Source organism: Microtus oregoni, unplaced genomic scaffold, assembly GCF_018167655.1.
Source record: "Microtus oregoni isolate MIOR12 unplaced genomic scaffold, Mior012 000020F_ref0000438, whole genome shotgun sequence".
NCBI lineage: Eukaryota > Metazoa > Chordata > Mammalia > Rodentia > Cricetidae > Microtus > Microtus oregoni.
Window position 1 is genome coordinate 12,747,842 of NW_024543079.1, and position 26,124 is coordinate 12,773,965.

Here is a 26,124-nt window from a genome sequence, read left to right on the forward strand (position 1 = left end):
CACTGCCTGGCACTTCTCATATGTTCTACTAGTAATGTAGGTCATTCTTGATTTATTTGAGTGGGATATAAGTAAGTGTGAATATCAAGAATCAGGGATATTGGGACTCATAGAAGGTCATCTCAGAGGTCAATAACTATCTTCCTATCCATATTTAGATTCCTCAGAAAAAAAGTTGTTTGTTCATTGTCATTATTAATAGAGTCCTATTCTACATCATTAACTTTGAGTTGTTACCTTCCTTAACCTACTCTCCACATTGTTGCTTCCAGAGCCTAGTTTAAGGATATTGTTCTCTTACCCATCTTTAGGAACCAAGATTTATACTGAATGAGTAAAAAGGGTATTTGTTGTTTCTTCATTAAAATATACTACAGGGACTGGAGAGATGCCTCAAAGGTTAAGAGCATTGCCTGCTCTTCCAAAGGTCCTGAATTCAATTCCCAGCAACCACATGGTGGCTCACAACCATCTGTAATGAGGTCTGGTGCCCTCTTCTGTCCTGCAGCTATACACACAGACAGAATATTGTATACATAATAAATAAATAAACATTTAAAAAAATAAAATAAAATATATTACAGACTTAGTAACCTAAAGCAACACACCTTTGTTATCTCAAGACTTCATGGATCCTTTGTAAGGCTGCAAACAAGGTGTCAGTTTGGTTTACCTTTCAGCTGAGTCTCCACTGGGGAAGAATCTGTTTCCAGAATCATGTGGTTGTTGGCAGTATTCGGTTTCTTGTAGAGATACTGATCCTAGGGTCTTAGTTGCTCTCTGTCCTTTTTTCCCTCCTTGCTAGCTTAAGAGAAACCACCCTTAGTTCCCTGCCACATGGCCAGCATGTCAACTGGCTCAACAAAGCTAACAGGGCAGAGTGTCTTTCAGCAAGACAGATGTTAAGATATTTTATAATGTAACTCCTGAAAGTATTCATGTGCATTATCTTCTGTTACATTTCCCTCATTCTGTTAGTCAAAAGCAAGAAACAGATCCTACTCATACTCCGGGTGAGGGAGGGGGGTGGGAAGCTGTGGAAAGGTATGAATACCTTAAGGGAAGAATAACATAGGCCATTTGAAAGTCTTTCTGCCTCCCCATGTGTTTGCTGCACCCTGTGCAGTTCATGATATACATAGAGCAAATTCCAGCATCTGAATGGATAACGTTATGTTTTCAACACCAGCTTGAGAATCTGTCTTCTCTTCTTTCTCTTCTGTTCCAGGGTTACTGGTTCATTCCTGAGACGTGTCTACTCTGAGCCATCCTCATGGATGAACTTCAGGATGTTCAACTCACAGAGATCAAACCACTTCTAAACGATAAGGTAAAGACTGTTTTGCTTTAGCTAAAATATATACAGATGGCTTTCTTCTGCTATTAATTTCTTATATCATCAGAATACTAAGTAGAACACTTAGCTTGATTTTTAATGGTGGGAATATTTGTAAAAACTCATTTCTTTGATGTCTCCTACTCTTTGATGTCTCCCTCACTTTTTCTTTTCTTTTCCATGGGAATATTCAGTCATTTTTTTGAAGTTTTTCTACTTTATAGAGATCTGAAAGGGAAAAATAATATGGCTAATTTAAATAGAAAGTCTGAAGGTGGCAATTGATTTGGGATCCAAATGCTTTGACTTTTAGTGTCTATAAGGAGATTTTAACATGCATGGCTAGTGATAGATACAGGCTGCAATGTTCTCTCAAAAGTTTGTTGAGTCTACAATGTGACCTTTTGATCAGTATCACCATTTCATCAGGGGTAGATGTCAGTAGTATATCTTATTTTTTTGGTGACAAAGGTGTTAGTTGTTTGATATAGGGTTTCTCTGTTAGCCCTGGCTGTCCTGGAACTCACTCTATGGACTAGGTTGGCCTCAAACTCAGAGATCTGCAGCGCACCTCGCCCGTCTGCGCTCTATGCGCCACCATACAGTTTGTGAACCAGGCAAGGAGCTGGAGATTGAAACACACAAAGACTCACAGACAGAGAGAGACACAGGAAACAGGAATGCCACCCTTATTGTGTCCAGGGGGAGTTTATATAAGGATCCTTAACTGATAGCCACGCCCCAGCCAAACCCACCAGAAACCACTCCCGTGCCATCAGGAACTCCTGAGGGTCTTGTGCTCAGAGCAGCTGCAGGCTGTCTCAGAGTAGAGGAAAACAAGTTGTTTACAAGAAATTCAGGATCTGGGGGTTCACAGCTCCCAACAGAGATCCACCTGCCTCAGCTTCCTAGTCCTGGGATTAAAGGTGTGCACTACCATTGCCCAGCAGAGTACACCTCATTTTTATCTTACCATTAGAGAATTTCATGATGAATGGCATAGTTGACAGCCAGTAGGACTCAGCAAATGCAAGTCATGATGTGAGGAATCAAACATTAAGACAAGCAGATCTCTCTTGCCCCTCCCTGTTTAGTGTACACATCAGAAACTCTTTCCTACACTATTCTTTTGGTTTATTGTCCTAGTCTGTTAAATTACTTTACAGCTTGGTGTGAGTCCATAACATCCTTAGAGGAAAGAATTGAGAGAGTGTATGGATAGGGTGAATGGGTAGGAAAGGGTAAGAGCACCAAAAGATGTTGATGCTAATTATATTTCTCTGTCCGAAGGAAAGCCCTTTATAACGTCTAGCTCTGCTGACTCATATTTCTACTGAATTATATCGCATCCTGCCAGTCCTGTACTCATCCCTGTGATTTCTTCTGTCTGTCACACCCTTCCTTTGACTTTCACTAGACTTTGTATTCTCTTCTTTGGCAGTTTGTATTTTTTAACACCCTCTTGACTTCTGCTGCACACCCCCCAACATGCTTGCAGAAATCTCTACCCATTAAATACCATCTTTCTGTGTATATGGAGGATTGTACCTAAAATAGTGTGCTGTGAAAAGGAGGAAGGAGCTAAAACCTACAGCTGTAAAGCTCATGTCTGGCTATAGAAATGAATATTCTCAGGGCAGGAGGAAGCAGAGCATTTGGCTTCAGTAATTAAATAACCTGCCTCAAGCTTGCTAACTAACCATCAGAATCAGGTAAGGGACTGTTTGAAAATGAAGGTCCCGGATACCACTCCAGACCAGTCTGAGGGGTAAAGACTGTGGTCAGTAGGTGTCAGCTTTGGCTTCTTGTTGGGATTACCTGTGGAGATGTAAAAATCACTGATCCTGAGTCATCCCTCCTTTCTGGTACCTCACTGGACTGGTCTGGGATATAATTTAATTGTTTTGTTCATACCAAGGATTGAACCAAAGATCTTGTACATGCTTGTACAAGTTTTCATCCACTAAGCTACTTACCCCCACCATCTTAGGTATTGTTTTGAGACAGGGTCTCACTATGTAATTCAGACTGAACTCTGGATTCTCATTTATGCCATGTCTTGTCTGTTCAACATTTTTTTTTTGATTTTTCTAGACAGGGTTTCTCTGCAGCTTTTGGTTCCTGTCCTGGAACTAGCTCTTGTAGACCAGGCTGGCCTCGAACTCACAGAGATCCGCCTGCCTCTGCCTCCCGAATGCTGGGATTAAAGGCATGCACCACCACCACCCGGCCTGTTCAACATTTTAAAAAGCTCCCAAGATTGAGATTGGACTACAATTGATTTTGATTCACCGATGTTAGAAGCACATGACCTGATTGACTTCAGATCTTGAAGACTGAGACACAAGTAAATGCCCCTCCCTGGCCCTAAAAAGCCACAAGATTACTGAGGAGGCTTGTAAATACAGAAGTTAATGGTCTGTGTATATCACAGAAAGGGCAACTGAAGAAGGAAAGGGGTGGTGGCCATGTCTATAGAAAAGCACTGGGGGCTGAACAGATGGCTCAGCGGTAAAGAATGTATATTGCTCTTGCAGAGGATATGAGTTGGGTCCCTAGCATCCAGGTTGGGCAGCTCACAAACTGCCTATAGCTCCAGCTCCAGTAGATCTGATGCCCTTTTCTGGCCTCCATGAACAACTGTATGCTCATGCACATACTCCCACAAAGGCACATACACATAATTTACAAAAAAGAAAGAAAATCCCTGGATTAATGTCTGAGCCTCTCTAAGGTCACAGAATGCTTCAGCTGAGTCTGATGTGTGTCTTAACATTACAGAGTGAACTGTGTTGCCCCCAACTTTATACACAGAAACTTCAAATCCCCACCACATGTGACTTTTGGAAAGGAGGCATTGTAATGGTTTGTTTTAATTGTCAGCTTGATGTGATGGATACTTACCTGGGAAGGCAATGAGGGATTGATTATCTAAACTAGGTTGGCTTGTGGGCATGACTGTGGGGGATTGTCTTGATTATGCTAAACAATGTGGGAAGACAGCCTAGAAGTAAGCAGCACAGTCTCTGGGTTTGAGTGCTGGACTATGTGAAAAAGGAGAAAGCAAGCCGAGCACTGCAAGCATGTAAGTTCTCACGCTTTCTCTGCTCTTGACCAGCTGTGAGAGCTACTTCAGGTTCCTTCCACCTTGACATTCCAGTTATAGTGAACAACCCAGTTTGTGAGCTAAAACAAAACCATTCTTTCCTAAGCTGCTTTTGTTAGGTGTTTTTATTATAGCAACAGTACAAAACTAAGACAGACCTTTACAGGAGTGATTGAAGTTCAGTAAGGGCGGAAGCACAGAGCCTAATCTGATAGGGTTGGTGGCCTCTCCCTGTTACCAGATGAGGTATAGTGAGAAAGCAGTTAGCTGTGAAGCAGGAAAAGCCCTCATCAGAAACTGAACTGAGCCACAATCTCTAACTGAAACTTTGCAGCTTCCAGAGCTGTGAAGAACTAACTTTTGTTGTTGTAAGTCTTCCTGTCTGTGTTATTTCATTGTGACCCAGATAGACTGACACCAAGCAAAGTCTTACTCCCTAACATCTGTCAGTTCCTCTTTGATATGCTTGTTCTGTTCCCATCCACATCCCACATTCCATCTTGCATCTTCCTCTCCCTGAGACATGTTCATGTCCCGTTTACTATTCATGAAAGTCCCATGTCCAGACTGAGTAGACCAGAGCTCCCTTTGAACAGTGGCATCCCCAAAGAGCCCTACCTCATATCCTCCTATCTTCGCTGATCGCAAGTATCCCCGAGTATTTGAACAATGCCAGCTTAGCTCAGTAAATTGGTACTTTTGTGTATGATGTAAAAGGAAATGATGAGGAAACGCCTCTTATCCATTCCCACCATTTTATTTGATGCTCTAGGTAGCTTGGTGAGGTAGAGAGCACAGATAAATGCATTTCCATATTGCCAATGCTAAGAAAGGAAGTAGCTCTCTAGATTGAGTTCCAAATAATGCTTGCAGAATTTCTTCGTCTTGGCACTGATGTTGTTCTAGACTAGATATTCTTTGGGAGACTATCCTGTGTACTGTAGAATGTTTAATAGTAACTTTGGCCTGTATCCACTAGATGCTACTACCTCTCTTCTAGTGGTGGCAACTAAAAAGTCTCCAGATATTGCTAAATATCTTCTGGGGTGCAAAGTCCTTGGATAACAATTACTGGCATTAAGAGAAAACCCCTGGGTTTAAATGGGTAGATCTCATAGACAGTTTTGTTGCTTTGACTTCCTTCCCTCTCTTCTTCTCTTTCTTCCCTTACTCCTTTTCTTCATTTTTTGTGGGGTATGACCTGTCCAGCTATTATTTTTTATGAAGTACGTCTTATGTGCCAAGTGCTTTACATACATTATCTCTTAGTGCTCAGATTATCCCTTTGAAGTAGTATTAATCTTCACTTAGCAAATAAAAGTAATCTGATTGACAGGCTTGCTTGCCAAGTCAGTAAGTGGTAGAGCTGGGACTGAAACCCAATTCTTTCCTGTTTTGAAATGTTCTGCCCACTGTCGTAACCATGTAGACTTTGTGTGATTTCTCTTGTCCCTTTAAGGAGCAGCCTAGAGATGTATATTATTTTACCCCATCTTTTTCTTTATAATTTGCTAAACCCTTTTATGCTTCAGGAAACTAAAGAGAATGCAGACCAACCCTACTGTAGAGAAGCGTGTCCTGGGTGACCATAAGGAAGCATTTTCCATATATTTTAAGAGACGCTTTTGTTAACTTGTCTCATCACTCATGGTGTTCTTCCATTTTATTTTAGTATGCCTGTAATTTTGTCTATAGCTCGGGATTGTCAAGAAGTGGGTGGATTTGCCGTGTTTATTTTGGCTCCAGTGATGAAAAGAACTAACCACCAGAACAGAATTGTATAGATATATGAATGTTTAGGTTTTTTTTCTCAAATAGCATTATAAGTGTGGTGGTACAGACTATATAATACCAGTGCTTAGAAAGCTGAGATAAGAGAACACCAAGTCCTAGAATACATAGCAAGATCCTTTCTTAAAAGAAAAAAGAAAAAGAAAACCCAGGCATAGTATCATACCTCCGAGATCCTAGTGCTTGGGAGGCAGAGTCAAGAAGGTTGTCAAGAATCCAAGGTTATTCTGGGTTGCATAGTGAGTTCCAGGCTAGCCAGAACTGTAGTGCAAATCTAACTGGTCTTAACGATAAAAACCCAGAGTCAGATATCGGGGTGAAAGCTAAAAGATCAGAAAGTAAAGGAGCCAACCACTAGAGAGATCTTTTACCTGGACCGAATTCTCAGACCAAAATGGTCACGATTCTCTCTCCATGAATCCTCATGTCTCCTCTTGCCTTATATTCCTCTCTCCACCCAGCCATATCCTTTCCTGTCTCATCTCCCTAGCGCAGGGATTAAAGTCATGTGACTCCCAACCACCACCACTTGGCCCTGTTTCTCTTTTAGACCGGATCAATCTAGTGTAGCCCAGGATGTCCTTGAACTCACAGAGCTCCTTCTTCCTCTGCCTCCAAGTGCTGGGATTAAAGGTGTGTGCCACCATTGCCTGAACTCTGTGGCTAATTAGTGGCTCACTCCACACTCTGATCCTCAGGCACGCTTTATTTTTTATAGCACAAATTATCACCACATAGGGCTACATAAGACTGTCTCAAAAAATGTTTAGCTGTTTTCAGAGTATTTTTACAAATATTTTATTATTCTCCAACCGGGCAGAGTGGTGCACACCTTTAATCCCAGTATTTGGGAGGTAGAGGCAAGTGGGTCTCTGTGGATTTAGCCTGGTCTACGTAGTGACTCCAGGACATCCAGGGCTATGAAGAGAGTCCCAACCAAACGAACAAACAACAAATTATTATATTATTCTCCTAGGTTCTTGCTAAACAAATAATCACCTGTTTTACAGATGAGGTGTATACCCTGTCCAAAGTCAGTATCTATTAAAATATTAGAGCTCAGTCTAGACCTTTAACTTTTAACTTTGACCTTGATTTGGGGGCCCGATGCCCATCTGCTGCTGCTGCTGCTTGTTAGTTGTTGCGCCACCTCGCCCAGCAAGTCTCCTACTTCATTCTCCCTGTCTTCTAGTCTGCCTATTTGCTTTAGATACTATAGAACCTAGTAAAAGCCAGAAGCCAGGTCTGAAAACAAAAACAAAAAGCAAACAGGAAGCCACAGCTGTCTTCTGGACGGTTGATGGTATATTGGGAAGGGGAGTAAATACCCAAGGGGATGAATGGAAGCAAACTATTTGCTTTGCTTTGGTTATTACAGTAAATTGTGAAATAACACATACTCATACTGTAGTTTAAGGTTTAAGGTTTGTTTTTCTACTACTAATGGCCAGGTGTGTAAGCGAAGGGAAAGGGGAGGACGTAAGAATTATAAGAGGGAGAACTCTGGGATCAACTTTTAAAAAATTATTTTTTATCGACATGGTTGTTTTGCCTGCATGTATGTCTATGCACCACTTGTGTGCCTGATGCCCACAGAGACCAGAAGATGGCATTGGATCCCCCTGGAACTGTAGTTAGAGATGCTTGTGAGCTGCCATGTGGGTATTAGGAACTGAACCTGGACCTCTGGAAAAGCAGCCAGCACTCTTAACTGCTGAGCCATCTCTCCAGCCCAGCCCCTGGGAGCAACATATTTGTAAGCTCTAGGAGAGTTGAAATAGAGGAGTTTGTGTCAGGGTCACTTTTATAAAGGTTGTATACAGAGTGGGGCGTGGGATAGGAGATTAGGAGGCTCAGCCTTAGCAGGACATGTTGTGTAAGCCTGATGACCTGAATTAGATCCCTAAAACCTATGTAAAGGTGAAAGGAGAGAACCAACTGCCCTTTGTCCTCTGACCTCCACGTGCATACAGTGGTACACAGGTTCCTCCTCCTCCAATAATACGCACACGTACAATAATAAAATTACATTTTTAAATTTTAATAAATGTTTCCAGAGGGTCTGGCCTACTTGGTGGATTACTGGTAAAAGTCTGGGTAGCTGGAGTGTCATGTCAGAAAGGGGCTGGAAAAGTAGGTACAGTGAGTGTAATAGGGCAAGCAGTCCCTGAGTTCCAATAGCCCCCGGTGAGCCTGCAATATTTACTTACGATGGTCAAGCCTCATTGTGGGTGGTGTCGCTTGCTTAGAATCTGAGATTATGAAAAAATTCTAGGAAAAATGAGGCCCTAGAATCTGGCTCAGGGAAATAAGAGACAACATGGAATTCAGTAGAGGAGGGTTTAGGGATGCTCCTGCTTCTGTCACTGTTGGCCCTGGCCAGTGAGCCAGTGAGGACATGATCACTGTCTAGTCTGAGTTTTTGGGAACCAGGAGATAAAGTGTGCTCTGACAAAAAAAAAAAAAAGTATGTAGGGGTAGCTTGATAGTAGATCCCACATCCCACGTCTTGTATGTATAAGTCCCTGGATTCAATCTCTAACATTGTCCCACCCGAAGTCTGCAGTTAAAATCACATTTTCATCAGAAAATATTCTGAGATGCTATTGTGGTGTGAACTAGAGGGTGTGTATATCCTCGTATGCTGAGGCAATTGTCACAGCTGTTATCAGAAATGACCTGAAAGAGACTGGGGCAGGGAGTGGGTTCCCAAGCAGGTATTAATGCCACCACAACAGACTGGGTGACTGGATTGTTGTGAGGTGAGCCCAAGCCATAGCCACAGCCTATCAGAGTGCCAATGCAGGAGTCTGTGACCTATAACATTAGCATAATAGTGTGTAGTGTAGGTGTCAGTTTCAAAGTTGACGGGCAGTACTTGATTACAGAAGACAGTCTTGTCGTAGCATCTATACCCTGTGGATTTATTTAGGAAGTCTGTTATTGTTTTGGGAAATGATGATTGATAGAGATGCTTAAAATACATATAGAATTTTCATTCTTTTTTAAATATTTTTTATGGTTTATTTAACTTTATTTTTTATGTGCATTGGTGTGAAGGTGTCAGATCCCCTGCTACTGGATCTTCAGACAGTTGTGAGCTGCCCTGTGGTGCTGGGAATTGAACCCGGGTCCTCTGGAAGAACAGTCGATACTCTTAACCACTGAGCCATCTCTCCAGCCCCCCTAGAATTTTTATTCTTATTTTGGATTATCAGCTTGAACATATTTCTCCTCAAAAAATGGTTGGCTGGAGGCTAAAGCAAAAGAATCATAAATTTGAGGCCAGCCTAAGCTATATAGCAAGACCCTATTGCTAAGCTTTGAAACAACACTGATTATTAACTTATATTAATTGTTTATCTTACTCAGTTAAAGACACATGAGTTATTAGGTATTTGGGGAGGGGCTTATTTGAACCCATTTTCATTTTGCTTTCTATTGGGAGGTTTTTGTTTTTTTTTTAAGGAGAGATGTCTTATTTTTCTTCTTTCTGGAAGGTTTTTTTGTTGTTTAGTTTTTTGCCCCTAAGGATGGAACCAAGGGCTTTTGGTGTGTTACCCAAGCTTGTTATCACAGAGCTACATCTCCAGCCATGGTCCCTTTTAGAAAATTTTTATCCTGAGGAAAAAAAAATCTTCTAAGTTGCCTAGGCTGGCCTGAAATTTGTAATTGCCCTGCCTTAGTGACTCATAGAAGGTGTATTATGGGTATGTCACCACACTTAGGAGTCCATTTTTGTGTACTTTTGTTTTTTAGATCAATTTATTTCCAAAAAATTTTGTTGTTGTAACAACTTTCTATCCCCACTTCAGTTCCTTCCCTCTTTGGTATTCTTATCTGCCTCAAACCCTATGTTTCTTTTGGGGTGTTCATAACCTCTTCAAGGTGACAGTCTTGCACTTGCTGAGTGTCAGGACCAAGAATAGATGGTGAGTCAGACATAGGCCCCCTCCCTGCTACAAACTCACAAAACTGGTGGATTCCCTTGTCGCTTTTGGGTATTGCTTTCAAGGTCTTTTTTTTTTTTTTTTGGTTTTTTCGAGACAGGGTTTCTCTGTAGCTTTGGAGCCTGTCCTGGAACTAGCTCTGTAGACCAGGCTGGTCTCGAACTCACAGAGATCCATCCGCCTGCCTCTGCCTCCCGAGTGCTGGGATTACAGGCGTGCGCCACCACCGCCCGGCCCTGCTTTCAAGGTCTTATTAGCTCATCTTTCTTTACATTGTGGCCATTGCCTTCTGCCTCTCAGAACTTCTTATACTTGTTTTGCCTGCATGCATGTATATATGAGTATCATATACATTCCTGGTGTCTACAGAGGTCAGAAGAGGTTGTCAGATCTCCAGGAACAAGTGTTACTGATGGTTGTGAGCCACCAAGTGTGTGCTAGGAACCAGGATCTTTGGAAGAATAGCCAGTGCTCTCAATCGCTGAGTCAGCTCTCCAGCCCCATTTTTTTACATTTCTCGATATGATATAATATTGGAAGGATGCAGCTGTCTTCTCTCTAGTGATTACTGTTTCTCCCTTCCAAGTTGTTTTATTTATACATACTTTCCCTCTTTCTTTGACCAGTTCTTAGTTGCCTTGTGGTTGCTATCATGTGATCACAAGGACACTGAAGTCATGTACCCAGTGACATCGGCTCTCAGAGAGTCTAGTCAGATTAGAGTGATTTTCCTTTAATCTTTTAAAATAATCCCTAAAGGAGCCTCTAGGAACACTGTAGGACTGAAGCCCTAATATGACCCATCTTTAAACCTACTTTTTTTGTGCAAATCCTTTTTGTTTGGTATTATGAAAGGAAAACACACATGCTTATGGTAGAAAAGCATTAAGGAAATTACATCACTCATAGTCTCTATGCAGAGATAGACGGTGGTTAATGTTTGATATTTTACTTTTAATCTTTGTTTGGGTGTTTTTGTTTGTTTGTTTTGAGGCAAAGCCTTAAAGTATATCCAGGCAGGGATAGATCTCACGACCAAGTTCAAACTGGCCTTGAACTTTCAGAAGTCCTGCCTCAGTCTCTAAAGAGTAGGACAATAGGCATAAGCCTGGCTTAATTTTTTAAAAATTGTCTTGCTTACTGTATAAATCAAAGAACTCACTTGTTGGTCACTTATGTCTTACTGAAACCATCTACTTTAGTCTGTGCGAGGACTCTTCCTTTGGTCTTTCATAGTCTTACTGGAAATTAAATGCAGTGGCTTCTCTGAAGAAGTTCTTACCTGTATATTGTGGGACTAGTTGGAGCATACAACACTATGATATCTTTTTGCTTATAGCAGCTGCCTTCCTTGGAATGTGCTCTCCCATCTCATCTGTGGTTATCATCACTGTCTTTCCGTGCTGTAACCGTATCAGATTTTAAAATTATTTCTTCAGTTTTGAGTCAAGAATGATGCCCAGATTAGCCTTGGTTCTCTGTCCTTGTTTGTTATTTGTGGCATCTGTACTTTCTCAGTGGTTGTTGATCTGCTGTGGCTTTGCTGTATACATCTTAGAAAACCCAAGGCTATTTATCTAGAATCTGACTCGTTCAGAAGGTCATCAGACAGCATCATACAGACATTTCTGCAATAGTGGAAGTGTTGTGTGTATGTGCTGCCCAGTAACATGGGCACTAGATATGGCTAATGCAGCTGAGAAACTTGATTTTTTTAAAAATAAATAACTTAAAATCTAATAGCAAGGTGTATTCCATACACCTGTATTCTCAGCACTCAGGAGGTAAGAGGCACAGCACTCAAGGCAAGTCTGGACTACATAGAGATCCTGTTTCACAAAACAAAATTTAAAACAGTGCAAAAAAAGTTACATATATGCATGCACAACTTGAATTGTTCATGTGACTGATGGCTATCATATTGGATTGCATTGATCCAGATTACCCCAGCTGGGTTCTACTAGCTCCTCTCCTGGGCAGGGTAGTTTGTTTCTTTTGGTATGTGTACCCCTAGGCTGTGTCTCAACCTCTGTTCTGTCTTGCCAGCTAGGAAGTGGTGGGATCACGAAGAATGGGTATTTTCTAGTGCTGGGAATCAAACCCAGGGCCTTGAACATACTAAGGCAGTGCTCTAGTGCCGAGCTGTGCCTCTGGCTCAGAGAAGAGCTGTTCCTAAGATGGGCTTCTTGAGCAGTTGGGTATCTGGAAAGGCAGTGTTGAGAAAGGCTCTTATTTGCAGCTCCACACCTTCTGGAAGCTGTTGGGGTGATGAATACATGTACTATTATATAACAGTCTAGCTAATGGAGCTTTTCAGGGAGGGGCTTGTATACATTATGACAAATCAGAAGGGTTTTTCTTTTTTCTAACTACATCCCATTCCCCTTTTTGTACTCTTATGTTGTACTCTTTCAACTTTGGCAGTTTAAACACTGCAGACGTGCTCTGAATCATTCCATTGGTTCCCTCGAGCATTACTGTCATATAATCCCTTTTTAGGAACTTGGTGAATTTCATTTGGAGCTTTTAGGTATGTTGTACTTTTTAAATGATCCAGTGATTTTTTTTCCTCTTTTTTTCTTATCAGCAATTTCATAGGATATAATTAATATGTTAGCATATTAAAAAACTTTCATTTTTTTCCTCCAGTAAAATTGCTTTTTAGAAAAATTTCATTAATTTTTATTTATGTCTATGTGTGTAAGCCTATCTATATATGTGCAATACCCACAGAAGCCAGAAGGCTTTGGATCTCTTGGAACTGGAGTTACAGGTGGTTATGAGCCACCTAACCTGGATCTTCTACAAGACAGCAGGTGCTCTTAACAGCTGCAGCATCTCTCCAACCCCCAACGTTGCTTTTCTTTTTTAATTAAGATTTATTTCTATTCCTATGCATGTGTGTGTGGATATGTGCACAAGTCGGGGGTGCCTGCAGAGGCCAGGGTCTTTGGATTCCCTAGAGCTGGAGTTATAGGTAGTTGTGAGCTGTCCCACATGAGTGCCAGAACTGAACTCATGTCCTCTGCAAGAGCAGTGTGCATTCTTTTGGTTTTTTGAGACAGGGTTTCTTTGTGTAGCCCTAGCTGTCCTGAAACTCGCTCTATAGATTAGGCTGGTCTCAAACTCAAAGGTCCACTTGCCTCTACCTCCCAAGTACTAGGATTAAAGGTATGCCTGGTGCAGTATGCTTTCTTAACTGGTGAGCCATCTTCCCAATGTTGCTTTTCTTAAAGAAGAAATCTAACTAAGGTTAGATTTGAAATCTTCATTTCTTGGCCTTGTCTTTCTAGATCTGGGAACCTTTTTTCTATTCTCCACCACTATCACTTGGCCTCACTGCCTTTTCGTTGAGGTGTTTCCCATGTGTGTTGAGGATGAGCTTTAGACTGTGGTTCATGTTTCACCCTCTTTCTATGCGTCCTTACTGCTTTCTTTCCACACATGGCACAATACAACAGGGTTTGCTGGATAACTAGGCTTTAACTCATGTTAATCTCACCTCTGAAAATGGAGCCTGCAGTAGCATCGCAAACACCTACCCTCTCTCCAAAGCCTTTCAATGAGAATCATTTTAGTTTGTGAGAGCCAGGAGTCTGCACGTGCACTGCTTTCACTGTGAGCTAAATTTACTGCACATTTGGGGAAACTGACTGTGTTTTCTGCCTTCCATTGACAGAATGGCACACGAAACTTCCAGGACTTTGACTGCCAGGTAAGGACTGTACAAGCACCAAAGAGGCTCTGTACAGGGTCCCTACAATGCCTCCCTCCCTGTGCCTGTGGTCTTGGAGACGTAGATCTTGTATTGTTGTTGTTTGTATTTTGTTTTCTTTTGTTGAAGCAGGGACTGTAGCCGAGGCTGGCCTTGAACTCATGACAGTGCCTCCTGCTTCAGCCTCCCAAGTTCTGGGTTTACAGGCATGAGCCACCACACCTAGCTAGAAGTGTGCTCATCATACAAATTGTGACTCACTAGTGTTCTTTTAGTCATTGGATCAAGTTTATTTAAAATGATTTGCTACCATGTTCAAAAAGTGCCTGCCTAATGACTGTAGGTTACTTGGTTGAGCTGTCTCTTTGTGACAGATCTTTTCTCAAATAATGTCAGAGACCTCACTTGTCACCGGTGATGGAAGGTTGTCACCAGGCTGCAGATAAAATAGGTGATGGGCAGTTTGGAGAAGAGTCATCATAATAGCAAAATTGTTACCTAAATCAAAAAGCAAATTATTATTAATACAAAATGAAAATTTTTCTTGGCTTTATGTTTGGAAATGCAAAATTTATCCTGACTCAGTATTTTCCTACATGGTACTGTTCTTCATAATCTACTATTGCCAATTTGAAAACTAAGAAAATGAGCCAGCCATTCCAATCCACCTACTTTATCTGTTAACTAGCCTGGAAAGCAATCTAAGAAAGGAACACACATGGATATATAGGGAACCTGATAAGCCCACACAGCCTGGCTGTCTCACTCTGGAATTTGTTGCCATCGCAACAACATAAAGTCAACTCAGAGGATACTAGCAGCAAGGATGGCACTTCAAACCATACTCCTTCTTTCCAGTACTCAGCCATCCTGCATATCCATCAACAAAGAGTTATTTCCAATATGTACTTTATGTTAAGTACAGCCTTTATAGCATTAACATCAAAAGGAAAAAACAGTCTATTCAGTTCTTGTATGGGGAAATTTAAAAAGCATAGCTTTTACATCAGGAAATCAGGTCTGTCATAATTATTGGTCTCCTATGATAGAGTATCTATTAGACAAATGTGATCTTGTTCCTATTTTCTGGGTGAGGTCATAGAGTAAATGGCGCTGAAAAATTGGCTCCTCCCAAATCCATTAGTTATGTAAGTCTAGAACTGACAACTTGTCCTTAAAGCTGAGGTTATGTGGCAGGTTAGATGAGGCTTGCTGTGCAAGGGAAGGTTGGTAGCACTGTTCTTGAGTCCTGGTTCCAGCTGGTTCTTGTGTGTATGATAGAACCAGCCTAGTGTGCACGGGCATCATTTTTACTCAAATTCAAAAAGTCTTCAGAACTTTTGATACTTTGGGACAATAGGGTCAGTCAAAATCGAGTTTAGATTTTTTATTTAATCTGACTTTAGTTATGGTTTGGATTCTAGCTTAGTTAGTTAGAGTTGATTGCTTTTGATATAATTTACCTAGAAGGATATCATTGAGAAAGAGTGATGGGGGACTCAGTGCAAAGCGTTTAAGAAATAGTATGTGTACACTCCTATCTGAAAGCATGGAAGCACTTGCCTTCATCAGATACCAAAGTTGGTAAATTTAAACCATCTATTCTTCTGTTTTACTTGTGTGTTTGTGTGTGTATGCTTGCATGTGTATGTGTGTGTGCACACGCGTGTGCATGTGCGTGCACAAGTACTCCTTTACCCCAGAGCTAGGGATGGAACCCAGGGCCTTGCTCATTCTTGGCAACTACTGTTTTCATATGTAAGTATAAATATAAATTTAAGTGTAATTAATTTTAAGATTGTCTTAGGATTTCTATTGCTGTGAAGAGACACCATGACCAGGGCAACTCTTATAAAGGAAGAAAATTTAATTGGGGTGGCTTACATTTGCAGAGATTTAGTCTATTATTTTTATGGTGGAACATGGTGGCATGCAGGCAAACATGGTGCTGGAGAAGTATCTGAGTGCCCTACATCTTGACTTGTAGGCAACAGAAAGTGGCCTATCTCACTGGAAGTAGCTTGAGCAAATATAAGACCTCAAGGCCCTCCTCCATAGTGATATACTTCTTTCAACAAGGCCACACCTACTCCAATAAGACAGTATCTCCTAATAGTGCCACTCCCTTTGGGAACTATTCTCTTTCAAACTACCACATTCCACTCTGGCGCCCAAAGACTTGAAGCCATATCATAATGCAAAAAATGCATTCAATCCAACTTCAAAAGTCCCCATAGTCTATGACAGTCTCAAACTTATTTAAATTCTAAAGATCAAAGTCTCTTCTGAGATTCATGTTGTTTCTTTTTTTAAAAAAAAAAATATTTATTTATTTATTATGCATACAATATTCTGTCTGTGTATATGTCTGCAGGCCAGAAGAGGGCGCCAGACCTCATTACAGATGGTTGTGAGCTACCATGTGGTTGCCGGGAATTGAACTCAGGATCTCTGGAAGAGCAGGCAATGCTCTTAACTACTGAGCCATCTCTCCAGCCCCCTCATGTTGTTTCTTAACTGTGATTTCCTGTTAAATCAAAATAAAAAAGCAGGTCATATACTTCTAATATGTAATGGTACAGGATATGCATCACCATTCCAAAATGTAGGGAGGGGAGCATAGTGAGGAAATACTGGGCCAAAGCAAGACTGAAAACCAGCTGGGCACACTCCAAACTCTGCATCTCCATGTCTCACACTCTTCAGCTCTGTTCAGCTTTGTTAACTGTAACACACTTCTCTCTCTTGGGCTGGTTCTATCCCCTTATAGCAGCTTTCCTTGGCACATATCCCATGACTCGGCATCTCCAACATCTCCAAGACAATTCAGACTTCATCTTCACGGACTGATGCAATGGCCTCTCTAGGCCTCCGCATGTTTGGCCTCAGCTGCTTTTCTTAGTCGTGAAGGAAAGTTCCATAATACCTTTCTTCTATCCTTGACTCTAAAGCCAGAACCATGTAGCCAAAGCTGCCAACTTCTGATACTTGTTGGGACTAGAACATGGCCTTCTCATTCAGTTACATCTTCAACAGTTTTCTGTCCTTCCCTGCATAAGTTTGGCTGTCCTGAAATGGATCTGTAGACCAGATTGTCCTCCAACTCAGAGATCCACCAACCTCTGCCTTCCCAGCACTGGGTTTAAAGGTGTGCACCACCAAACCAGGCTCTAAGCTTTTCACAAGACGGAAATTTAGCTGGGTGAGATTTTTGCCCTGAGGTCATCATTCCCTTTATTCTATTTCTTAATCTGTTTATCTGCTTGAATATAGGATTTAGCTCTATTTCACTTCCTGGTGTTCCCTTTCTCCTCAAATATTTTTCCTTGTTCCTTTTCATTATATGTCTTCATTGGAGTTAACACTAGTAACTGCACAACAGAGTCTATCCTAGGACTAGACTATTTTGAGATTTCCTCTGCCAAAGAATTAATCCAAAACTCTTAACTTTCACCTCCAGCAAGGGCAAAAAGCAATCACCAAAATATCACAAGAACGATTTCTAGGCAACATACTAAAATTCTTCTCCTCTGAAACCTCTTGAGCAGCCCCCAACAGTTCAAATCCCTCTTAGCACCACTGTCTTCCATGTTCCTACTGGTATAATCCATGAAGCAGTGCTTGAAGCATTCCACTGCTTCCCAACCCAAACTCCCAAAGTCCAAATTCCTTCAAACTAAAGTATGGTTAGGCTTTTCACAATCATAACTCCCTCCTGGTACCAACTTCTGTCTTAGGGTTTCTATTGCTATGAAGAGACACCATGACCAGGGCAACTCTTATAAAAGAAGAACATTCAATCAGGGTTGCTTACATTTGCATAGGTTTAGTCCATTATTATCATGGTGGGATATGGTGGTGTGCAGGCAAACATGGTGCTGGAGAAGTAGCTGAGTGTCCTATATCTTGACTTGCAGGCAACAGGAAGAGACCTGTCTCACTGGTAGTAGCTTGAGCATATATGAGACCTCAAAGCCCACCTCCAAAGTAACACACTTCTTCTATTAAGGCCACACCACCTAATAGTGCCACTCCCTTTGGGAGCCATCTTTTTCAAACCACCACAAATATTAAGGCTTAAAAGTAGTCTAGCAGGACCAGTAAAATAGCCCAGTGTGCAAAGCCACTTGCAACATAAGCCTGATAGCCTGAGTTCAATCTCTGGAATCTGCATAAGGTACAGGGAGAGACCAGCACCACAAAGCTGTCGTCTGACCTTTGAATGTATTTTGTGGTATGCAAGACCCACACAATAATACGCTAGCAAGGGGCCAGTGAGATGGTTCAGTGGGGAAAGGTACTTACTGCCTGATAACTTGAGTTCAGCCCCCTCCCCACACCCGAGACAGGGTTCCTCTGTAGCTTTGGAGCCTGTCCTGGAACTAGCTCTTGTAGACCAGGCTGGCCTCGAACTCACAGAGATCCACCTGCCTCTCCCTCCCGAGTGCTGGGATTAAAGGCGTGTGCCACCATCGCCTGGCAGTTATTATTATTTTATATTGGAGCTGCTGCTATAACTCAGTGGTAGAGCTCTTGCCTGATATGTGTGAGGCCCTGGGTTCAGTCCTTAGCCCTGAAAATCAACCACAAAAAGCTATATCCCTTCTTTTCTTTTTATTATGAAGTCCTATACTGTTGTGTTCCAGTTTGCCTATCTTTGGAGCCTTCATTTAAAATACTTTCTTTTTTAATGTATCTGAATGATAATAAAGCTTAAACCTTATTTTACCAATGTAGAAATACAGTGGTTTTGATTTTTTTTCCTTTTGTTGCTGCCAAAAGTAACTCATCTTGCATAAAAATAGCCTCCCTAAAAGTCTTGATATTTCGAGTGAAGCTTTAATGTCTTCTGGCACTGTAAAATATAACGTTTATTGAGATCTGATAGAAGTAGAATGATGGCAGGTGTTTGTTAAGGTCATACGATTGTCACTAGTTTTGGATATATGGAATTTCTGTGTTATAAAGAAAAACTGACTAGGGATATAGTTTAGTAGTAGAGTGATTGCCTAGCATATACAAGACCCTAGGTCCAATCTTCAGATTCCAACACACACACACCACACCACACCACACACACACCACATCACACACCCCCACACACATACACACACACGAACAAGAAGACCTGAAGCATAGGAACTGTGATGTGAGAAGTCAAAAATGGCCCAACTTGCCTGAGGCTTCTGTCTTAGTTTGTTTTCTATTGCTGTGATAAAGGACATGACCAAGAGCAACTTGGGGAGGGAAAGGTTTATTTCATCTTACATCTTATAGTCCATCATCAGGAGAAGCCAAAGTAGAAACTCAAGATATGAACCTGGAGGCAGGAACTGAAGCAGAGGCCGTGTAAGAGCACAGCTTAATGCCTTGTTGCCCATGGCTGCCTCAACCTACTGTCTTGTACAACCCAGAGAAGACACCAGCCATAGTGACAGAGCCCTTCCACATCAGTCATTAATCAAGACATTGCCCTATAGTCTTGCCTACAGGCAGTCTCTTGGAGCCATTTTCTCAGTTGAGGTTCCCATTCCCAGGGAACTCAGATTGGTTAAAAAACTAACCAGGACAGCTTCTTAGATATCCTTGAAGAGCAGAACAAATGTCAGACCAACATAGTCACTAAATGCAGTTATTGGTGCTAAGTTATTAATGCTCTCCACTAGAACAGCTGTGTCCTAGGGTAAACTGAGTCATAACCAGGGTTTCCTTTGGGTCTTGGTTTTGCCTGAGAAAAATCTTTTAAAGAATCTGTGATGAAAGCCTCAGGAAATCACCTCAGAATCATTAACCAAATTCACAACTTATGTTTAAACAGCAGTTTTCTTCTTTTTTCTTTACTAATCAACTGTAGCTCATACAGATCTTTTTCAACTGTGAAAATTAATTAAATGTGTGCTATTTCTCTTGATTCTTGTCACAAGTGGTTCCATTGCTATTCAGGTCCTCTGAGGCAAACAGAAGTTATAATGTAGATGGAGAATAGTGAAGGAGGGGTGTCTCAAGGTGATGTGGTCAGAACTGATGAGGGAGAAAAGCACTTGCTGTGTGATGACAGTGACAAGCCCCTCACTGTCCCCCTGTCTATTTGGTGCTTCTTGATTCTTCTCTCCCATGTGACTACTTAGAAAGTTGGAGCAATAGTTTAAACAAATGCCATCTCTTCTCTGTATGTGTACAGCCCTGCTGTAAGGAAAGTAATAGTTTTTTCATGATAACCAAGAGCAACTTAAGAAAATTCAGCCAGTGCCAGGACAGGCTCCAAAGCTACAGAGAAACCCTGTCTCGAAAAACTAAAAAAAAAAAAAAAAAAAAATTCAGCCAGAAAGGTGTTGGTGATCCAAGCCTTTAATCCCAGCACTCAGTGAATATTAATGGGCAGGAAGAAACTCTTGTCTGGCAGGATATATCATTTCTGTAGAAGAAGCTGATAATGGTGTATGATAATCCAGGCTTGACCAAGGATTGAATAATTTCATGTTGCCTGTTTAATTGCAGTAACTCTGCAAAGGACCATTTGAGGACTAGATATTATTACTATAGTGCCAATCAGTGTATGTGATCACTTCTTCAAAGGTGTTCAAATGGTTTTAAACCTCTGCAGATGAGGTCACTTGGACAATGTCTTATTACCAAGAAAGAATTAAGTTGGTGGCAAGTGAGAGACAGGGTAGGAGGAACTTACTGGAAAAGTCAAAAACAAACAAAAATCACAAATCACCACCTGCCTGTACGCTCTGTAAGTGGAGGGTTTATTCCTTCAACAGGTCATATCACATCACATGTATGATGGCTACCAACTTTTTAAAACCCTACATCCCAGAGCCACAGCGCTAAGAAAAAAAATCTGTAACATTATGATAAAGTCTAAGGCAGGATTCTCATTGGTAGAGAGATGCTCACACATGGTGTCATACACAGCACACCCCTGAAACACCATGTGGTTAGAGAGAGTTCTGGGGTATTTTAGGGGTTGGTTGGTTGTTCTTTCTCTCTCCTCATTGTCAGCTAAGGTTGTGGAAAGAAGATACTTGATCTGGTTCTGAAGAAGGAAAAGACTTTTTAGGTTGACATATTGCAAAAGAAAGATTTTCAGATGAGAAACGTGTCTGTGGGAAGGCTGGAAGTTGTGGGTGGGCGCAAAGCAAAAACTAGATGCCTGAAAGTGTTGTGTGAACCAGAGTGAAAGGCGCGAGAGGGAGGAGGGGAGAAAGTTAAGGCCAGAGTCAGAGGAAATGTGTCATGGACCTTTAAACAGGGAAATGTGATAGGACAGAGGAGAAGTAATTGGCAGGTTATTTTTTGCAGTGAGATTATACAAGTGAACCTTATGCCTCTCTGTACAGGAGTAAGGTAGTGAATGGGGCATTATATCAAAAAGCCCTATGCACCAGGTCTTGGAGTGTAGCTCAGATGAAGTACAATTGCCTAGCAAAGACCTGAGTTCCACAAACATCACACCTGCTTTTTGGAACAATAAAATTTTATACTAAAAAACATGTTTAATAGGAAAGAAGTAGTGACAGGCATGAAGTGGTCATAATTCAACTGAAATTAAAAAAAAAAAAACAAGTAGAACTGTGGCAAACACATCTTTAGCTAAAGGGAGAGGACACGAGAAAGAGACCAGAGTTGGTGGTTATCCAATACTGGTACCACCCTAGCTCAAATTAAGAGGCTTTTTAAGTAAGATGAATCTTTGGTTGATGGGGCAAGGCAGTCAGGATAAGGAATTCAGCGGCCTGTATGAGCTGGGGTTGCTTTATAAGTCTGAAGTGTAGTGTGTTCATAAAGTATACAACACAGAGACAGACTCAACAGCCTGTGAGAAGGCATCTTGAGCTCCGCCCTTTGATCACTGGCTGCCATTGTGGGTCACATTCTAGAATAGTGATGTGTAAGTCACTTGAGAAAGAGCCAGTGAGACAGATGAGGTTGACTACATCAGAAAGGCAGCTGCAGCTCACACGCTGAAGTGCTCTGACCATTGAATCAGCTCCACAGCCTGGGTCTCTGCACCTCTTCCCCTCGTTTACAATGGAAATATATCCACAAATCCCCATGGAGGTTAGTGCCTTCTTTCCCTTCGCGCTGTTGCTCTCAAACCATTTACATTCACAGTCTTCCAAAAGGAAGAGGAACTCCGGGACAATGACACAGGGCAACAGAACAAAACAGGGCAGCAAATCAGAGTGAAGACTCCTGGCCCTTTGATGCTTCGGATGTTACACGATCTGAAGGCATATTATGGGAAGGTAGGGACTGAGCTCTCCCTGAAAGGTTGAGATTTTGTTGAGGGTCCAATTTTGACTCTGAATTTCATACACGTTGTGGGTGATGACAAAGCAGTTATTTGTCCCGTCCCCCTTCCCACATTAAAGTGTTCTTTTTTTAACCCTGTCGTCTTCAGCTCCATTTTTACCATTGTTCTGTTCCTCCTTTTTCAGCTCAGTGTCCATCTTCTCATACACATAGTACCACTGACTACTGGCTAGGGACTGGGAGACTCCTGTGTTAAGGTCACATTGTAATTGAATGCTTTCTGGGGCTCAGAGGCTTAGCTGGGGCCCAAGCAGACTGTTTGAGCAAGATTTTATTAAAGGTTTAGGTGAGGCAGAAGGAAGATTCTACTACTGGATGATCATAGTGACAAATTTGGGGAACCTTTCTTGAACTGTGATACCTAAAAATTAGAGTTCTTAGTCCCCTCTCCCTCCTTTTCCCCACCTATATTTGTTTCTCAATAAACAGAACATGGAGATGAAACTCCGGTATCCTTGAGTTCCCTTTCGGACTCCATTTTCTTCCTCAAGGAGGCAAAGCCCTCAGACTAGCATACATTGCTTCCAATACTGCATTTGTTAAATATCATAAACACATAGAATTTGTGGTGTGCTGTGGAATGTCTTTATGAATGATTTATTGCACACATAATCTTCTCTGTCCTGCTCTTACTAGGTATTTAAATTTTTAAATATTTCTTGGTGTTAATGATTGTACTGCTAGTTGACTTGTTTTCATTTCATTGTATAAATAAATCATGATTTATTAATTTCCCTGTTAATGTATATGGGGGCTGGTTTTTTTTAAAATAAGCATGGTTGATGATTTTGTGTATATACCCATGCTTGAGAATTTCTTCAGATATACCTGAAAGGAGGATTGTGACTAGGGATATATAATGAGATATTCTTTAAAAAAAAAAAAAGCCAACCCCCCTACACACACACGCACACACACCTCTGAGGGTACAAATGTTGTAGGCAGGCCCTTCTCAGCACAACCAGAGATTTCCAAACTCTTCTCCAAAGCATTTTTACTTTCCTCATTGCTTTCTTAATTTTCTAGGATAGGACCGTATTTCTCAAAAGTTGTTGTTATGGATTGGTTAGGTTTTGGTTTCATTGTTTGACACTCTGTCCAGAATATAGTATTTCTAAGGCAGCAACACCTCTCTGGCTTGCTCTATAAACCTCAGAGCTCAGATCAGAATATAGCATGTAGGAAGGGTTTAAAAAGCAGATATTCAATAAATTACCTTGGTCTGTTTGTGTGTACACATGCACATACATGTGTAAATTCCTTCTGTAAGTCTGACATGTCTATAAACAGAAGTTCATGCAATAACAGGGATTTATATCGTCATAGTCTTTCTATCTAAACCCTATGCTTCATATTATAACCAGTTCACAATATCTAAGTCTAGTCTTCATTTCTTCCTTTTGTGTAAGCCATACAGTGAGCTTTCATGGGCAAAATCAGCAACCGGGTATGTCAGATAGTGAAACCTGCATACAGGAATCAATAAAGGTCTCTGTGCTCTGGTCTGGAGGCTGGGATTTGAGATATACTGATGTCCTACTAGGCAGAATTGTCTTTTCCACATGAGAGAAACCATGTGTTCTAATGAGCTTCACTATTAAATAGAAAATTGTACTGGAGATCCATTGCATTTGCTGAGATTCTCACTGGCATAATTAATTCTTTCTTATCCATGTGAAACTTTCTAAGACAGATGGAGACTTCAGCAGAAATTCATGAGGCAAAGTGCTATAATTTTTTTTTAGAAATGTAAAAGTTGGAAAAGACTAGAATAAACCTCAACATTCTGCCCCCTCTCTCTTCTCCACCCATCATTCTCTGTTGCTGCAGGCACTCCCAGCACTACCTGGCTTTCCTCAGTTCCCTGAGCTGAGTGCTACTCTGACTACCTCTTAATTTTGCTTCGGTCCGTGTCTGTGAGATATAAAGAACAAACTGCCCGGCACATCCTAAACCAGGAGCTGTCCAGGCTGCCTTAAGAGCACACACAGTGAGGACCAGGAGTTAGAGAAGTGGCAGGCCACTCAGAAGCTGTCCAGGCTGTCTTAAGAGCACACACAGTGAGGACCAGGAGTTAGAGAAGTGGCAGGCCACTCAGAAGCTACCAAGGTTACTTTCCTGCTTCAGGAGAAGCACCGAGTCACAGATGTGGTCTCTCAATCCCAAACACAAATTCCTAGGGAAAGATGCTGACATCACATGACCAGATGCATTCCTACCTCTAGGAAGCTGTGGCTCAAAGGTTTCATGTACACACATGGCAGCCAAGAGCCACTCCTGTAATGGACAGATGATATAGGACACATCCAAGAAAGGAGAAGAATTCGAGGCCAAGATGCCTTTTGGTGTCTACTGGAATTATCTGCAGCTAGACACGTGTTCAAGATCTTTGAAGCCTCTGGCTTTTTACCCAGGAATAGTTTACCATTTTCTGTTTCTTAACTATTTTTTCCTTAAATATTTCCTGGCTCTTTATCTAATTTGTTGATCTCCTTCCCATACCAAATTACAAATTTATCAACAAATTCTTGATTTCCTGGTCTCCTAAAATTGAGCTTTGAGGACAACAAGGAATCTTTTTCTGTGTATTTATTTATTATCTGATTAGTAGATAATAAATTAGAAAGTTCAAATAGTGTGTGTAGTACTGTCTGTTTCTGGTGGGCTTATGATCCATTAAGCCTTTCTAAGATTTTATGTTGTCTTATTGCAGGAACATGACATTGAAACACCCCATGGTATGGTCCACGTCACCATAAGAGGCTTACCAAAAGGAAACAGACCAGTTATCCTGACATATCATGACATTGGGCTCAACCGTATGTATTGATTTACAGCTTCACTTTTTAATCAGCATCTGTAATCTCTATATATTAAGGGAACAATAGTATTCCATTTTTAATTATTTGTTGATCGATTGATCGGTTTTTCAAGGCAAACTCTGTGTAACAGCCCTGGCTGTCCTGGAGCTCTTCTCTGTTCAAGGCTAGCCTTGAACTCACAGAGATCTACCTGTCATGTGCTGGCATTAAATCATATTTTTATTTACTTTTTTATTTTTTTGGATAGTCTTCCATTTTTTTTTTGAAAAATTATTTTATGTGTATGACTGCTTGTACTGCATGTACACTGCCTGTGTGCTTGGTACCTGTGGATATCCAAAAGGGGCATCAGATCCCTGGAACTTCAGTTACAGGCGGTTGTAAGCCACCATGTGGGTGCTAAGAAGCTAGCTCTCCAGCCCTAAATAGTGGTATTTAATAAAGCAGAGCTAGTCTTTCTATTTGTTTATTTATTTATTTATTTATTTACTTTTTGGTTTTTTTTTTCGAGACAAGGTTTCTCTGTAGCTTTGGTGCCTGCCTCTGCCTCCCTAGTGCTGGGATTAAAGGCATGCACCACCACTGTCCAGCTGAACTAGTCTTTCTTACACTCCATCTTTATTGTCACATGCAGGGTTACCATCTTTAGGTAGCATTCAGGGCATGCACTTGGAGGATTTTAGACTATATTCTCCTTTTTGTTGTGTCCACTTCAGACTGACCTGTCAGGTACTATGAGAGCAGAGCCAAAGTCCCTTTCCTGTTTTTTGTTTGGTTGTAAGGGTACTGGTGACTGAATGCAGGGCCATGCTCATGCGCAGTAAGTGCTCTTCCACCACCTAAGCCATGGTGCTTTGTTTATGTTTGAGGTTAGAAAAATCTAGAGTTTCAACTTAATTTTGTTGTGAGAAACTCACTGAATTATTAAGTTTTCTTTCAACAGCCTATTACTAGGTTCTTTAAGTAGGTGCTCCATCATGATGCACTTTGAGTATCCCTATTATTCAAGCTCAAATACAAAACTACAAAATCTGGAGCTGTTTTAATGCTGCTGTGTTGTGATGAGTAGAAATTTCTATGTC

At 41.2% G+C, this 26,124-nt stretch overlaps 1 protein-coding gene across 3 annotated transcripts in view; it reads left to right on the top strand.

Moving 5' to 3' along the window:
• Window positions 1–26,124, top strand: part of Ndrg3 (NDRG family member 3) — a 66,517-nt gene that overhangs the window by 18,962 nt on the left and 21,431 nt on the right. For 2 of the 3 annotated variants that reach the window (XM_041670304.1, XM_041670306.1), the window contains exons 2-4: window positions 1,229–1,330; window positions 13,863–13,898; window positions 24,934–25,039. In XM_041670304.1, the coding sequence (XP_041526238.1) occupies window positions 1,274–1,330; window positions 13,863–13,898; window positions 24,934–25,039 (199 nt within the window). In that variant the 5' untranslated portion in view covers window positions 1,229–1,273. The remainder of the gene's footprint in view (window positions 1–1,228; window positions 1,331–13,862; window positions 13,899–24,933; window positions 25,040–26,124) is intronic. The other variant, XM_041670305.1, reaches the window with a different exon arrangement.